This window comes from Motacilla alba, chromosome 10, assembly GCF_015832195.1.
Source record: "Motacilla alba alba isolate MOTALB_02 chromosome 10, Motacilla_alba_V1.0_pri, whole genome shotgun sequence".
NCBI classification, from domain to species: Eukaryota; Metazoa; Chordata; class Aves; order Passeriformes; family Motacillidae; genus Motacilla; species Motacilla alba.
The window spans coordinates 11,547,449-11,564,914 of NC_052025.1; the positions used below are offsets into that span (position 1 = coordinate 11,547,449).

Consider the following 17,466-nt stretch of genomic DNA (forward strand, 5'->3'; position numbering starts at 1 on the left):
TAGAATATTAATGAATTCTAGCCAAATTTAAGGGCTCTAAGAAAAACAATGACCGTTCAGAGACTCACCTATAAAGCTGAGTGTTGGAGTCACCTTGATACCTGGTCACTCCTGTCATTTGTTTCATTAGCTGCAGATGTTGTTTACTCTCTTACAGAAGTATAAAAAATGCACAGAGAGGCTCAAGAACATGTAGAATTTGGCATTTCTTCTGAGTTATTTTCAGCTTATAGCACATATTTTTAAGAAGCCACCAAACTGAGACTATCTTTTGTAAATAAATGTCCTTCCTCTTCCAGGTATAGAGAATAGATCCACCTTTTTGATGTTTGCACAGCAGCTCTCCACTCCCATTTGCTTTGTACTTTAAAAATGCAGGAAGAGAGATTCTGGGTCAATTCAAGCATTTTGATCTTTTAAAACAGCTTCAAGCACTGTATATTTCATCGCATTGAAAAGATTGTAGAAGAATGTAAATGAATGTGGTTTGAATGCTGGGTTAAAATAGAAAATATTCTATTTCACTGAATGGTAGGGTAATTACTACAATAGTGCATCAGATTACTATAAAAATACTTAATGCTCCCTGCTGCATACATAATGTTTTAGTTAAATTATCTACTATGTTTATATTATAAGCCAAGAAAGTCATACATATAAAACTTTGCTTGTTTGAATAATAGATTTTTCCATTTTCCAATCGACATAGAATAAGTTCATCAGCAATTGAAGTTCCCAGCTAATGGAAAATTATAGTTTGGGGTGAGAAATCTGATTAATTGTGAAGACATTTTGACAGTTAGGTTCAAGCAAATTTAACATCAATTAAGTGCAGTTGTCTATTGAATAGAGCTCTTGAACTGAGAATGAAGGAACAGGAAGGGACTTCGTGGTGGGTTTTTATCAACTCTTTAGTATTCATTTCGTACTTACAGCATCAAAACAGAGTGCAAGTTTTCTTTCATTGAGGCCCCTGTGGGGAAGAATTGCTAATGCAGTTTGTGCTCTGTACTCCAGTCAAATGAAAAACACTCCACATATCGACATTTTCTTCTCTTAATGTGATTAAAGCTCCACAGGTCCTGCTGCCAGGCAGGAACGCCTTAATGAACTCCAGGTGGCAATTTGTAGACAGACCCCATCACCTGGTATGACATGCCTTTCATTCATTTGGCTGGCCAGTTTAGCTTATATAACACCAAGATAAAAAGTTCCCATGACATTATTGCCCATTTAGATGGTCTGAGGGGAATTTCATTTCATTCCCCTCTGTTGTGTGAAATGTTAAGGCAGTTCTATGCCGTGCAACCTGTTCCAGAGCAGAAGCATCACCTTGGGGCGAGGTTTTCTCACAGCAACACAGGGAGGTCAGCAAAGCTAAAGCTTGGTAGTATAGGGTAGATTATGACCTAAAATATAGATTATATGGATGCTTGGCATGGATTTTATTACTTGTCTGGTAAGGCAAATCTGTTTCTGTCGGAAACCAACGGTAAATGCTTCCTTTTCTCCTGCAGGCAGTCAAATGTGCATTTCCTATGTAAGGGGAAAGGGAAGCTCCTGTTAAACAAACACTTGAGGATTGACTGGAAAGAAAGCTTTTGATCCCCCTACTTCTATAAGAAAAATTATGTTTATTGCTTTGTCATCTTTGGGCATTTTCATGCCTGTATTGCAGTCATGGTATTTGTTGTTAAATATTTATTCTCAGCCTGACTAGTAAAGCAGTTTTCCCACAATGCGTGTGTTCTTGTTAACAGAATTGTCAATACTTTGATACAAAAGAACTGAATAGGTTGTCAATCATATTTAAGGTCAGGTCTTTTGTTCTATAAAATCCATTGCTTTGTAGATGTAGTCAAAACATTTATATAACAAGGTCTTTCTGAACTGCAGATGAGTCCCAGAGGGGATCTCGAGGTGTACCAGAGAGCCTGGAAGAAATTGGAATTTGTGTTATTCTGAAAATTGCTACTGCTTTACCCCTGCTGAGGTGTCTGGAGTAGTTGGGCTGGCTCAAGTGGGACTGTGGCCTGGGCTGGCTGATACACTGGACTGAATCAAAATTGTTTCTAGATGGAGGGAACATCTTTGGTTTATGAAAAAATGACAGTGCTTGTGTACAGGAGAGAAATATTAGCCTGAGGGTGGAACTTCCTGTGTCAGGTATTCCAGCCCTCTGGAATCAAAATGGCTGGTGGTCAGCAGTGTCCTTACAAAATCACTGAAGATAAATGAAAGATAAGAAGGAAAGAAATTTAAATTCTATGAAACTGGCTCTTCAAGAGCCATTTTTACCTGGAAACAATAAAGGTATTTTATGTTTTCAGCTCCTTTGTTCTGTAGGGTCTGGATCATTAGCATTGCTTGTACAGAACAACCCAGAGACACAGAATCCCCCAGGCACATCACAGCCATCTTGTATTTTATGTGCATGTGACTGAGCTTTGAAATTGAGCAAGGCTTTCATACTAAAAAAATATGATACATAAAATTGGAAAATTGCACAAGTTTAAAATAGAAGTAGTTCACTGAATGTGTATTCACTAAGCTGTCTTGTTCTAAAGGAAACTTATATTACGTTCCATTTTGCTCACAGAAACTTGAGCATTAGTAATCTTCCATGCTTTAGTAATAAGATCCAGGTAGCAAGAGCTGCAGATCAGAAGGTGCCAAGAATGGTAACTAGTCAGGAAAGCTCTAGGCTGGGTCAGATTTGCTGCCTTCAGCAAAACCATTGCATCTCTTGGCCACTGAGAATGGCTGACTAAACACAGAACGTTTCTCCTGACTATAGCTTTGCAAGTTTTCTGCATTTTTATAACAATTTTTGCAGACCTTTAGCTTTTTATTAAAGGCAAGGTAAGTGAGAAGGAATCACTTTCACCTCAATTTTGGCAATGGAGGTAGCAGCTGGTTTAGGATCACTACAGAACCAGCGGATGCTGCCTCTGCGAGAAGCTTGACAGGAAAACCTGGGTTTTTATTGGTTTTCAGAATGTCAAATCAAGACTTTTAAATATCACAGAAGTAAAGTTAAGATATAATTGGAAATATCTTCTGAGTATTAAGTATATAAACAGACTCTGCATTCCTTTTTGCTTGAGATGTCACTTTTAAGCCTGCTATCTAATCCAATGCTTTTTTACTGATTATTATTCAAGAGCAAGCTTTACAGAAATCTCCTCCATCTTCAGTGTTTCATGACTGTTGTCCTTTCAAATGCAGGCACACAGGAAGCCATTGCCATGTGTCTGCACGTGGACACAAAACAAGGTGTCAGTGAAACCCTGTGTGACAATTCCAAGAGGCCACCCCCGATGACTCGGACCTGCAACACGAAGCTCTGCCCCCCGAGGTACCCTGAAATAATGGAATTATGTGGTGGCAAAGGAAGGGTTAATGGTACTTAAATAAACATTGGCTTTCTCAGAAAGGGTTCAGATTGCAGGACTGTGGTCATGCTTTTGGGATGGAATTTCACTACTTCCGTTTTCAGCAAGGTTTTGGGATTGGGGTGTTTTTTTGGTCTTGTTCACTCCTTTTCCACTCTTCATATCTCACTGATGAAATAGGGGACATTTTCTGCAATAAATCTCTTCTATGTTGAATATCTGCCAGAGTTGGAAAAAGAGCCTTAACTCTCCTAGTAGTAGAAGGAAAATTTTGAGGATATTTCACAGAAGAAAAGCTGAGTGATAAAGATAAAAATTCACTTTTTATCTTTACTGAAAAAAGAATGAAATTATTATTTAAATGCACCTCAATTTAATGCTTCTTTAGTAGCCCCATGTATGTTTATTTGGAGATTCTGGGTAAAGAACAAACCCAGTCTAAATCCTAGAATACCTCTAGGTCATTTGATCACTTGAAAGGGCCATAAGTGAAATTTTTTATGTGTGCTGACTTGTTTACCCATTTCTGATCTCTGAAATGACATCCCAGATCTTTTGCAAATTGTTTCTATGTGCTTGCAGAGAGCTGCCCTTGCGAAATGTGGGGAAGAAGTTAACAGGAACAGGATGTTTTATAGAAAACATATATGCATTTAAAGGAAATTTTCTAAATATAAGAAAGATCTATTTACATATTTACATTTATCAATGTAAACATCAGCAGGTTGCCAACAGGCTGTTTTTAAGAAAAGCACTCTAAAGGTAAATACTGGAATAAAATGTGTCTGAAAATGACCCCTTATTACTTTATTGTTAATAAATTCTGCATTTGCTTGTTACCTGCAAGGTTTATAAATCCAATTTATACTTTTGTGCTCCAGCCAAACCAAAGGGGCATTTTAGCCACTGATCAATAACTGTGCCTGCAGCTGTGCTTTTTGCTGGGCTCTGTCTGGGCCCTGCTGTTCCTTCCCCAGTGCGAGGTGGGTTGCTAAAGGAGAGTTTTGGCTGTGTTTTGGGACAGGTGGCAGAGCGGCCCCTGGAGCCGCTGCTCGGCGAGCTGTGGGGTGGGGATCCAGAGCCGCGCCGTGTCCTGCCAGCAGCCCGGGGCTTCTGCTCCTGCTGCCCACCAGTGCAAGGACCCAAAGCCTCATTCTCTGCAAGCCTGCAACCAGATTGACTGTCCCCCTGCTTGGCACGCTGAGGAATGGCAACAGGTATGGCTGGGTGACAGAAAGAGTCTAAAAGGGGACTTGGAACTCTTCAGCATGGAAGGCAGCTCCTGACCGTCTGTGTGTGTTTCAACTTCCATCATTAGAACAAACTGACCCAAAAGCACTGCTTTAGACTCCTGTGCTGATGGGTAGTCACTGGATGAGGTGGAACTCCTTGTTAGGATTTCAGAAGGCTGGATACTTGTTATTCCATACATCATCTCTCTCCCTGTGCTCTCTGAACACAATAACTCTTCTTTTTTTATGCATTAACATGTCAGTGACATAGATTTATGCATAAGATGCATGTTTTTCTCTAAGATTTCTACTAGTTCCATGCATTCAGGTAGTACATTTGACATTTGAACTCCAGTTCTCGTCTCCAATATATTAAATATTTTAACATTGAATTTTCCGTGCTGCTTGGTTTCTCATTGAAAGTAGATGTCATTTTTCAAGAGCACAGATGTCCATGCAAGTGTAAATGCTATATTTGATTCTTCTGTTCCTTAGTGTTCACGTACCTGTGGGGGAGGGATTCAGACCCGCAGAGTGTCCTGTAAGCAGCTGCTGACAGATGGAAGTTTCCTGAAACACCCTGATGACACCTGCCAGGAACCCAAATTGCCAACTAGTAAAGCATGTGCAAAAGTTGATTGTCCTCCTCAGCTGGTCTTTGGAGAATGGTCCAAGGTGAGCAAACCTCAGTAATGGTGAACCAAAACCCTCCATTGCAACAAAAGCTCTGAAGGTTTCTGCCTGGGTGAACGAGCTGTTTGGAGCTGCCAGGGCAGCTGAAGCTGCCACAAGGCCTGTCCTGAAGGAAACTGTGCATGCCTGCCTGCAGCCAGACTGATCACAGCCCCCTTCATGGAGGAGGGAGGACATGGCATGCTTTCTACCAGACATGTTTAGCTATCAATAATTTCATGGTACAGCTTCCAGAAAGCAAATCTTTGCATTATTCTGGAATACATCCTCCTCTTTTTCTGTTTAATGCAAACTTGCTACCACTCCCCATTAAAAACAATTTAGAAAATTGAATTTAGAAGCTGCAATTACAGTTTCAGAGAGGGTTGAGAGACTTGCCAGAGACTGTTTAGAACCTGCTGAGTTGTTTCTCTCAGGTACCAGATCTCATTGCTCTGTTTTGCCCATGGCTTGCCATAAATACTCTCATGTTACTTTAATTCATTACTTGCTTGCTGGAAAAACTGTCTCTTTTATATTCTTATTGCCTAGAAAAGTGGTGAGAGTTTAATAACTAATATTAGAGTCTAATAACTAGATAACACAAGGATTCCTATGAAGTAAAGTGTGTGTACTCTTTCAGAACTAAAAAAAAAAAAATTAAAAATATTAAAAGAAAACCACCAAACAAACAAGTTTAAAATTAGCATGTGTGGTGTGGAACACCAAGTTTAGCTTGACTGCATCCTTCCTTTCACAGTGCTCAGTAAGCTGTGGTGTTGGAATCCAGAGAAGGAAACTTGCCTGCCAAAACCTAACAGCAAAGGGCCAATATGTCACATTAAATGGATCAATGTGTAGTGCTCTGTCTCCTTCACTGCTTGTAAGGTCTTGTCAGATGAATGCCTGCAACAGTAAGTATGTGAATTTATCTGGTTCCTTGCTGATTTGGAATGATCTATTTATAAAGAGAAATCTGTATGCACATTAATTCACTCATCTCCCTATACTATCACAACATAACTTGGCACAAACTGAGTGTCATGATTACTGTACCAGTAATAACAGGATTGCTTTTATTTTTATTTCTACCACTCAAAAACAAAGGTTATTACCTCAAGAAGTAGTTTTTAAGTATATATTATGGTACATACCTCTCACTCTCACTCTTATGCACAATTTTATCTGATTTTTCCTTTATCATTTATACCATTCCAACTGGAAAAAAAAAGAAAAATTAATAAATTTAACATAAATTATAAAGGACCTTAGAAAAGATAAGAATCCTGTTCTGCCTTGTCTTTTCTCTGTACATTTGTATTACACTGGACATTTTGCTTAACATGTTGGAATTCAAAACCTGAAACTCCGTGCCAGTGATAATTTTAGGTGTAATTTCTATCTTTCCTTGTAAAAATTACAATCCTGGCCTCATTAGGTGCACAGGGAGTGGTGACAGTACAGACATTCTTTGAAAATCTGATGTTTTATTACTGTCTGTATAAGAATCTTTTCAGAAGGGTTGTCTATGGAAATTGTACATTTTGGGCACAATTGGGTTTTGATACTGATAGTAGTTGCACTAATTGTGAGTTTAACAGGGATGGAAAACCCTCTGTGATACAGAGTGTGTTCAATTACATCTGCTAATTTAGAATAGGCAGTTCTAAATGCAGGCTCCTTATGTCTGAACCTGTGCTCCCTCTCCTTTATAATGGAGAGTATTGGTTTGCAGATTTGGGGAGCAGGGTGCTGAGAAGACAGGGGAAATAAAAAAAGAGCTTTTGGTTTTGATCTGAGGGAAAACAAAAAGCCTTTATCAGTGGCCTGGTTCTGATCACAGGTCAGACATAGCCATGTTTTGACTCAACTCACAGTGTTGTGAAGAAATAGCTACTTTATACATTTTGAAGCTTTGCTTTAAAAATTATTCACAAAACAACATAAGAAATAGAATAATTACTGATTCATACATAATATGAAACTTCTTTTCCTGGCCTGCATTTCAGATTAACATGCCAAAATCCTGAGGTTCAAAACTCCACTTAAATAAAGCCCTGTGGACTTTCAGGAATGTCCTTGGCATAAGGTTTAATAAAATATTTTGAGTTGCATATCTATCTGAATTTAATTAATTGTGGATAGTTGAATGACAGTGGAGCTGGTTTGCAAATTGCTTAGTTCAGACTGATATTAATGTTACCATGTCAGCTTCCAGCACAGTGCCTAGAGAGCAGCACACGGGGCTGCAGAGGGAGCAACATCGGCCAGAATGGGTGCAAATCAAAGCCATAAAGAGAATCACTGTCCTCTTCCTCCATTTCCACCACCCTGTGGAGCAAGGGAGCCTCTGCAGCTCAGATCTGCCGGGTGATTCTCGCTCAGTGCAGCAGGAAGGTGGGGGAAGGTGGGAGGCTGCTCCACACCTGTAGTTCCTGCTTGGGTCTTGAAGAAGGAGCCAGGGCTGGGACAGCAGCAGGCTTTGGAGTCCCAGGAACATGCAGGAGACATCTCCTCTGCATCTGCATCTCCTCTGTAGGACAAGGAATGATGTGGGTGGGTGAGGAGCAGTGTGGTGTGAGTGCTGTTGGGGTTTCTTGCCTTGGAGAGCAGTTTCTAAATCTCCCTCCTCGAGATGATGCTTCTGTGGCTCACATGAGTGCCTTTTTTTACTGTCTCATGACAATGCTGAGTCATTTTAGACTTAATCTTTTACCCTGAGACTGGTAATTGTAGCTGTTTTCTGACTTAGTAGTGCTTATTAAGTAGAAACATTCGTGACTCTGGGTTCTGAGAAATAGGAAATAACACCAGTCTAGCCCTGAGGTCACCAGGATCTGAAACCCAGCTGAAGCTGTTCAGGATCATTACAGGTCACAGATGCAGATGGATTTGTATCAGGTGATAATGAGGTCCAAAGGCTCCAGCACATATTCCTCAAGATTTACCTTTACCCTCCCAAACAGTCCATTACCTCAGCAGCTGCAAGATTGAATGACAGAAAGGACCTAGAGAATGATAAGTTATGTGGCCTCATACATTCATATGACCTTATATATTTATATGGCCTGCCATCCACAGCTCTGAACTTTGTTTCACTCTCAGCCTTGCTCACCAGTCACCAGTAAAAATACACACACCCTTTAGTGTTGAGCTGCTAATGAGAGTTAGTGGTCTGTCTTTTTTAAAGAAATGAAATGGATGAGACTTGTTAACATATTTATAAGTATGCACTGGGTTTAATTCTAAGCTGGAATAACTAGTGTAAACAGACCACAGCCTGAAGTATTTTAATTTGTGTGTTTAAAGTTACACTTACTGTGTCTGTAAGTTGGAGTTTGGAAATAGAATATTTAATACTGGACCGCTTCCCTGAAAATAAATATTTGGGGCCCAATAACTTATTAAAAACAGGACGCTACTTTAATAATTTTAGTAAACTGAGTGCCTAAAACAATTTAATTGTTGTACCATGTGAAACGGTTGAGGGAGCCTTGCGTCTGGATAACAAATGCCGATTTAAAAGCTGTGTAATTATGAAACCATGATATCCCCACAGGTCTGAACTCATTACCCAAAACATTGAAAATAACCATTTTGTTTTATAAGCATAAGAACGCACTCCAGGGTGTAGTTCCTGTAGTGTACACACTTATTGAATGCTCGAAGCATTTAGCTTTTCACCTATTTCTTCACAGCATATTTGGAGCACATGCATACGCAGCTTTTCGGGTATCATTTCTGTGCCATCAGTGTAGTTGTCTTTTTATTTAGGTACCTCCCAAGTGGAAAAGCAGTGCTGATTTCAGATTCAGACGAGCTGAGAAGTGTTTTGATCCCTGTGTCCATTTCCTGGCCCATCAGCTCCTTCTGCGGGCTCTGAGCTTTCTCTCCATCACATACCATAGTGCTGGGTCACCGAACACAACGGGGCTGCTTTCTAGCACCAGCATATTTGTTTCCCGACTCTTCCCATGTGGCCGATTTGACCCTGCCTGGAAGGGCTGGGGGTGCCTGCCCCTGCTCCTGCAGGGCTTTGTCTCTCCCTGCCCGGTGCTCTCAGCCAGACTCGCTCTGCTGAGCCAAGCGGGCACGCTGCTGCCAGCAGTGAATCAGCACGGCGGCATCCAGAACTCTGCAGTGCCCTGTGCCTCCCAGCTCTGCTGGGAAAGCCTGCCCATGGTGCTGTTCATCCAGGCAGCTCCCTAGAAAACTTCCAGCATCTTCATCTAGGCAGATCCCTTGAAACCTTCCAGCATCTTCATCTAGGCAGATCCCTAGAAACCTTCCAGCATCCAGGTGCCTGCAGTTCAGTGCAGGAGGAGCTTCATAATACCCAGTGTCTCTATACCCAGCCTGCATGAAGCTTTATGCTGTTCTTGCCTGCTTTTGTAATTCATCTGATCACTATATTCAGCCTCTCAAAATTCTGCCTTATTTCTCTCTTTCCTCCTTTCCCTCCCTACTTTCTTGGCACAACACTGTCAGCAACTCATCTTTCAACCCTAATGAATTACCCTCACCCTATGATTACAGAGTGGCTTTGCCTGTTGCATGTGCTGTGTCTTCACTGACTGTTTCTTTCACCTCCTGCACTGCTATCAGTTTGGCTTGACTCAGGCAACCAGCACAGCCAGCCAACATTTTAAATAAGAGTCAAGGGGAGCCTTACATTTTGGATAGATTTTGTTTTATTTAGGTCATTCTGCACTCAACAGTGCTCAAATGTGGGGAAAGTGATAATGTGTTCACATTTTTTTAATTCAGTTTTTTCATTTCCATCACGCCTAGCCTTTCTGAGGCAGCAGTAGGAAATATAACTGTAATAGGAACATAGATTTGGAGTAATATATAATACTTGTACATATCCTTTCATATATGTGTGCACTATCTACGTCCTTCACATAGGTATATGTTGCTTGGATCCTTTTATTGTTAGGAGATTTGGGGAAGAAGCAATAGAATTTTTGGCCAAAGCAAGGGAATGTTATGGTTTCATGTTGTTCATATTTTTGCATTTTTGTGACTCACACAAAAGCTCTGTGTGTTGCAGTCTGACTTGAACAAAGTCAGGAAAAGCTCTTTCAAGCATTCTGTGAAAAGCAGATTTTGTAAGCATGACTGCCAATGACTAGATGCTTTTCAACACTTTGTTTTCTTGCAGAGATCAAGCCCAAGCTTCCAGCGAAGTTTTCTGCCCATGGACCTCAGATTGTCAGCATTCGCCGAGTTTATATTCAGACACGGCCAGAGAAGCGCATTAATTTTACCATAGGAAGCCGAGCCTACTTACTCCCAAAAACATCTGTGGTAATTAAGTGCCCCGTGCGAAGGTTCCAGAAGTCCCTTATCCGCTGGGAGAAAGATGGACAGCACTTAGAAAACTCCAAAAGGCTTGGCATCACTAAGTCAGGCTCGCTGAAAATCCACTCCCTGGAAGCTACGGATATCGGTGTGTACCGGTGTGTTGCAGGCTCTGTGCACGAAACCTTTGTGCTCAAGCTCATCGGGACTGACAACAGGCTCATCGAGCCCCCGCCCCCCCAAAAGCAGCCCAGCCAGACCAGCCAGCCCGATCACAACGAGGCCAACAGCCTTGGGGCCAAATGGCACAAGATGAGCAAAATGTGGCAAATGTGGAGCAAGAAGAACGAGCTCTACCTGGGTGACCGGCAAGTCAATGATCAGCCGTCCCTGCGGAACCTTGGGAGCTTCGGGAGCAATTCAGCAGAAGACTTCAGCTCTCGAGAGTTCAGGAACAAGCGCCTGGAGGCTGCAGTTCTCCAGGGTGCCTACAGCATGGACACTGCTCAGTTCGAGGAGCTCATCAGGAACATGAGCCAGCTCATTGAAACTGGAGAAGTCAGCGATGACCTGGCGTCCCAGCTCATCTACCAGTTGATTGCTGAATTATCCAGGCATCCACAACCAACTGCTGAAAAATGGAAGGGGGCCCAGGATGAGAAAGTTTCCTCGAAACTCCCAAGCAAATTGCCAAACGAATCTGAACGTTTCAGCACAAAAACGGTCGATAAGTTAATGTTTGACCAGAAGGTTCCAGTTATTATGAGGCAAAAGGAAATTCCTCAAGTTTCCTTCAACAAAACAGTAACTGTACGAATTGGAAATACAGTTTTTCTGACCAAAAATACTCATGCTGTCAATCTACTGTGTGAAACAGCTGGTATGAGTGAAGTGAAATATACTTGGACAAAAGATGGCGAGACATTAAAAGCCTCTGCAAAGTAAGTAAACAGCTTCTCTTTTACTTTTGAATGACTTACTATGTCGCTGTCGACGGAAAAAATCCACCCTGCTGTGCAATATTAGAGCATACTGTTGTAAAAATGAGATAAGCATGGCCACTGGGCCTTCCATCTTTCTAGTTAAGTCATGTTTTTTTTTCCTTTCAAGTGTCTGTCACGTCATTTGGCTTTACTGACATCCAAGTGTTTGGCCATTTCGAGGATACTATATAGGATGATTTACTATTTTTATAAGGTGAAGTGTTTTGGATGTTCTAGCTGTATTTTTTGATCTGCTTTAATCATTTCAGTTGTGTCAGAAAAAGAGCAGGTTTACCTTCAAATTAGAGAGGCTGTTGGATTCATTCAGATACTAAATACAGTGGGAACACATTAAAAACATCTGCCATGGTATAGATGAAAAGAAGCCTTAGCTCTTACTCGTTTTAAGAAGGGAAAATATCAGTGATACCCACACCATTCTTCAACACACTATTTAGGTATTACTGGAGCTGCATAACTTCAATTGAAAAAGAAAAATATGAGCTTTTATGGATGTTTTTCAATACTTTGAAATATTTCTGTTGAGGACAGTGAAATTCAGAATAACAAAGAACCTGTATTACCATCACATTTGAGAGGTGACAAATGAGTACAGCAAGCTGTTACAATCAGATATTTGCTCAAGACTGGGCAAATACTTCTGCTTCAGTGCTGATAAATTAGAAGCTCACCTGGTAATATTAACATTAACTTTGTGTGTGAGCCTCTTGGATTTATAGCGAGCTCTTGAGTAATGAAAAAACTGGTTCTGAAATGATAAAGACGCTTTTGGATATTTCTCAACATATTTACCTGATTAAATGCACTGCCAAGAAAAATATACTTCTGCAGGGCTATCAATTAAAGCAAAGACACCCAAACGAAGCCATTTTAAAAAGTGAAAATGTTTTTGGAATCATGTAGCTCCCACCAGTTATGTTTATTTTGTGAAATGTGCATAATTTTCCATTAATTTGTAGCGAGTGATACTTCAGTTTTTGTGGACATGGTGTTGTTTTGTTTATTCACGAGTATGTTTGCTTCCTAATTTTAGCCCAGACTGATATTCTTGCACTTAAGGCATATATTAGCAAAGTAGGTTTATTTCCTAATTTTTTTCACAGTAAGATTTCTTATACAAATCTACATATATGTGTGTGGACCCAAAAGTGATGTTAACAGCATTGCATGTGAAAGAGGGTGAGGAGGTAAATGGTCTTTATCTGTCAGGTTTGTAAAAAAGGATATACTTGAGCCATGCATGAGTTGGCTTGTTTCATCAAGACACAAGTATTTTTAATATTATTTTTTTGTTAATCTATTATGTAAATGTACTCAGTGTGGGAAAACACCAGCTGCAGGTTTTTGGGATGTGCTGAGTGTAAGGCAAGTCATGTAACTTAGTGCTGAGAAACGTAACAGAGGAGAAAAGTTGTTGTGTTCAGCCTCTTCCCCGGGCTGGGATCCTCCTCAGAGAACAGGCAAGGTACTCAAGACACCTGTGAGGTTTTGGTAGAAGCTTTTAGCTGCAATTATGACATTTTTTAAAAGCCCCAACAACCCCAACCCCATAGTAATTTGGAAGTCAGATCAGGCCATAGATTTGTGAATTCCCCAATCCTGCTGAAAACCAAGCTTGCTCCAGAGAGATCGATTTCTTGCCAAGCCTAATACTTTTAATTGTGGTATTCTGATTTATTCACACTTTTGTGCCCAGGGGATCCTGGTTTGTGGTAGCAAATGCACTGCCCTTCAAAGGGCTGCAAGTAGGAATCCTCCCTGTGTGCATCCCTGAGGGCTCCCCTCCTGCCAACAGAGAGGAGGCAGAGCTACGACCGCCTGAGCTGCTCTGGATCTGCAAACTCCTAAAAAGGAGCTTTGCTGCTCTATCTGTAACTCTTGCAAGGGGATTCAGCTGGGTTTGTTTGTCCCAGGGTAGTAACCCTTGTGTTTCCTTGGTTATTGTGCAGGGTGATCCTGGACACCACTGGAAAAGTGCAGATTCGGAATCCTACTCAAAAGGACCTCGGTACCTATGGATGCCTGGTTGTTAATGACTCTGGTTTTGACATGGAAACATCACTGCTGTTGCGTGCAGGTAAAACAGTGGCATTCCACAAAACCAGGCTTTTACAGACAGACACACACACACAGTCATGTATACACATACACATATATATGTGTATAAATAAATGCATGTAAACACCCATGCCCACTGCAATGTGAAATAGTTTCTTTTATTGAAACTCTGCCTGATTTAATATGCAGCAGTAAGATGGTTGCCCTAAAACCACAACAGGTGTGAACTCAGTCTGCCTGCATCTGTCCCACCTGTCTTTTCTGGCTGCTGCTTTGCAGACTGAATTCTGTTGCAAACATGACGACTTTAAATACAATCTATGTTTAGAAGTTAAATAAAGCTTTACTATCCCTTTCATTTCAAAGAGGTGCCTGTCATCTTGTCCTCTGTGTTAAATATGACAAATCTGGAAGCCAGCAGTTTCTCAACAGTTGTTGGAGGTACAATCGTGGCAAGAATCGGAGCAAATATTTTGATTGAATGTCCAGTGAAAGGTAAGTAAGAACTGCACTGATATTGCTTGTAATGTTGAAATCAGAAATTTACCTTATATCTTGAAATAAATTACCATTGAAGCCTGAAAATCATTGATCATTAGTGTTTTTTTATTAGGCATGTCATGACACCAGTCCTATTTATTTTCTGCCTGTCACTTCAATTTACATACACATCTATAGGTTCAAGGTTTCCCTAAAATGGGCTTTTTTTCCAAGAAGTGGTCTAGGGGTCCACTACAGAGCTTAAAGCCCACCAGGGTGAGGGGTTCTCTTGCTGCAGTGGTGAGCATGGCCAGATGACTTGCTCATCAACAAACTTTCCTTACCCCTGTTGGAGATGCACATCTGTCTAGACTATTGTTAAACTGAAAATGAAATCTCCAGCCGTAGCCTAATAGAACTTTAAACCTGCTGGTGAAGTAAACTCACCTTTTAGATCCATCAGTCTGCAGCTGCAGTGAGGAAACAAAGGAAAGTGCCGAGCTGTGAGAGAATACAGATATTTTCTAGCTCAACATCTGTGGAGGAAGAATAAAATCAATCAGAATTAACATGCATTAAGCAGTTCACTGCTGCATTTTACTTTCTAACCCTTTTGCTGGAAAGGTACCTATTTTCTTTTTAATCTTACCACTGCTGTCTGTGAGGTTTAAAGTGTAATATGTCAGTCACAGCAGCAATATTGTGTCAAACATTTAATAAGCTGAGCTCAGCCTTTTGTGAAGATGATGTGTGAAAGTGCAAATAACCACGAACATTGCGAGTGAGCGCAAAGAACGACCTCAGAGCAGCCAGTGTGCTGCTCACATTTATGTGCTGGGAAATGCATATCAGGGGGTGTTGATACTGAACCAGGGTAGTGATAGAAATATATATATGCAAATAGCTCTGCATACAATAGTGGCGCCAGGCTGACATATATTAGGACATGTGGCTCTGCTATTCACCGTTGTACCAAGGCTAATTCTTTGATGAAGTAATATTTTCCAACTATAGTTTGGCAACTCGGTGTATAACTGACCTACATCTCAAATTCAGCAGAGAGTTCATGTCACACTGTTAATATTAATATTGTTAGGATGGGTAAGCAGTTAGCAATTTAAATATAAATTAATATTTTCACATGGGACTGTAGATTTCCAAATGCTTTAGGATTGTATATATTGGTGAGCCAAACTTCAGTTATGCTGAGACACCAGTGTTGACTTAGAAAATGATTTATCTAATTGCTTTATTTCCTGTCACTGCCAAGGAAGTAAGTATTACTGTTTGTGAATAAAATAGAGCTTGAATGTCTTAAAATGTCACTAAGTCTGGAAGCAGAAAAACTTTTGCAATGATGTAAGCAGTTTTCCTCTTCTTCTTTCCTTAATGGAAAGTAATAAACCACTGACTTCAGAAGATTGAATTTAATAGCACCTTATGCTGATACGTTTGTCTGATGGGTGGGACCCAAAAACGTGTCCATTTGCAGTGTAGAAGGATGAGAACTTCATTGTGAATGCTGATAAAACACGATGTGAATGATCAGACCTGCAAAAGTAATGATAAGAGAGCCCATCTTGTGGAGTCAGGGAGAACTTGGCTGGATCTGCAGCACCTCTTCCTTGCTGCCCTTCCTCCTGACTGCTCTGCAGAGGATGGGCTTGCCCTGGGAGTTTCACTGAGTGAAACATCACGGGATGAGCCTTTGTGTTCTCCATGTTCTGCCAGGGGTTTATTCAGGATCCTTCTACGCAGACATTACTCATGCAGATTTCTCACTGGTGTCCCATCTGGTCTTTGGGACTCCTGCTAGCCCCCAGAATAGTTCTCCACAAGAAGAGCCATCTAATGAATAAAGTGTCTGTGTGCGTGAAGAGTATTAGTGCCATGTCAGTAGTAGAATTATTACTTTTAAATTTCTTGGCTGCAGTGACCTCTGAGGGTTTTTTTTCTGTAGAATTAATAACCCAAAGGACGCTTTTAGAGTTGTTCAATCCATAGTTTCTTCTGCAAAGAAATTGACCTATTGAAGATACAAACTTTGATATTTTGTGCAGTGTTTGCCTTTTGGGTACAAGTTTTTTTTTTTCAAATTTGGTTATTTTATCCTTTTGAAAGCCTTTCTCTCACACTCCAAAAATCATACTGAGATTGAAAAAAGCTCTTTGAATTGCAGAAGACCAGTGTGTCCTAGTGAACAGAAGAACATCAAAGAGTAGAATAAGAAAAGTTAGCTGAACTGTACAAACTGATGGTTTCTCTTTTCTCTTTTTAGTTTATAACGAGGCTATTTTTCCACTAATTATAATAAACTCCCTTTTATAGCTCCCACACGAGCATACATTAGAAGATATTCATACATTCTGGGTAGATTCATATTCCATTCTTACAGCCAAGAGCTTTTCAATCAACACACATGGTATGAATATCAATACTGATTGCTCCAAATTGCTCTTGGATAACATTTATTGTATTTGCAGAAAAAACCTTCTTGTGATTATTGCTAAAATAAACTGAAACTGTCAGACTCCATTTATTGTGAAAGCTTTGAAAGTTCTAAGTTGAAGTAGAATAGAAGGAAGAGTGGAAATATGAATAAAATGTGCGTTGTCTGCCGCTTGCTGGTGAGAGCAGGGAAGTGACACACACTGAGCTGAGGTTGTTTACACTTCTCTTTGCAGCTCTGAAAGATCTTGGCACACAGGCCTTGAAAAGTAGAATCTGCACCTTCATCCAAATTCTGCATTCCTATGAATACATTTTGGCTCTCTCATAATAACATACTGATAAAAAATTGTGAGAAATACACAAAGCCTGTTGTATCTTTTTGCACAGAATTTTCACAAAGGTGGACCAAGTATTTGGTGTCAGTGTTGGAACTTGAAACAGGTCCAGAAAAATCAAGATTTTGATTTTTCCATCTGTTGCTTCATTTACCCACACTATTCCAAATGTAACTGTGATGCTGTTCTTTGTCTTCTATGCTTAACCCTTCTAGAAGACATCAGAGGAAATATAGGAGTTTAATACATAGGATTTGGGCTCCTCATTTATTTTAGGTTTTTTTTTTTGTATGTTCTGAAGGATATTATTACTAGATTTCAAAAGTTTAAATGAGTGTGTACAGATTTATTTTATGAGGAAGGAATGACAGTATTTATGCATAGTCCAAAGAAACCCTCATGCAAACACACACTGGGTGTCTTTTGGGATATTGGTACCTACCAGGTCTCTATAAGAACACATTCCCGAGGCCTTCCACTACTTTCTGAGGCAGATAGAGCCTCGGGGAGGTGGGGGAAATCCATAAATTGAAAT

General features: G+C 40.4%; 1 protein-coding gene across 8 annotated transcripts in view; it reads left to right on the forward strand.

The window, feature by feature from the left end:
• ADAMTSL3 (ADAMTS like 3) overlaps positions 1-17,466 on the forward strand; it is a 181,045-nt gene that overhangs the window by 134,190 nt on the left and 29,389 nt on the right. For all 8 annotated transcript variants that reach the window (XR_005258135.1, XM_038147068.1, XM_038147065.1 and 5 more), the window contains exons 17-23: positions 3,229-3,358; positions 4,420-4,612; positions 5,123-5,302; positions 6,060-6,213; positions 10,464-11,544; positions 13,557-13,684; positions 14,032-14,160. Coding sequence is in view for 7 of the 8 variants with exons in the window: in XM_038147068.1 (XP_038002996.1) it covers positions 3,229-3,358; positions 4,420-4,612; positions 5,123-5,302; positions 6,060-6,213; positions 10,464-11,544; positions 13,557-13,684; positions 14,032-14,160 (1,995 nt within the window). In the remaining variant the exon portion in view is untranslated. The remainder of the gene's footprint in view (positions 1-3,228; positions 3,359-4,419; positions 4,613-5,122; positions 5,303-6,059; positions 6,214-10,463; positions 11,545-13,556; positions 13,685-14,031; positions 14,161-17,466) is intronic.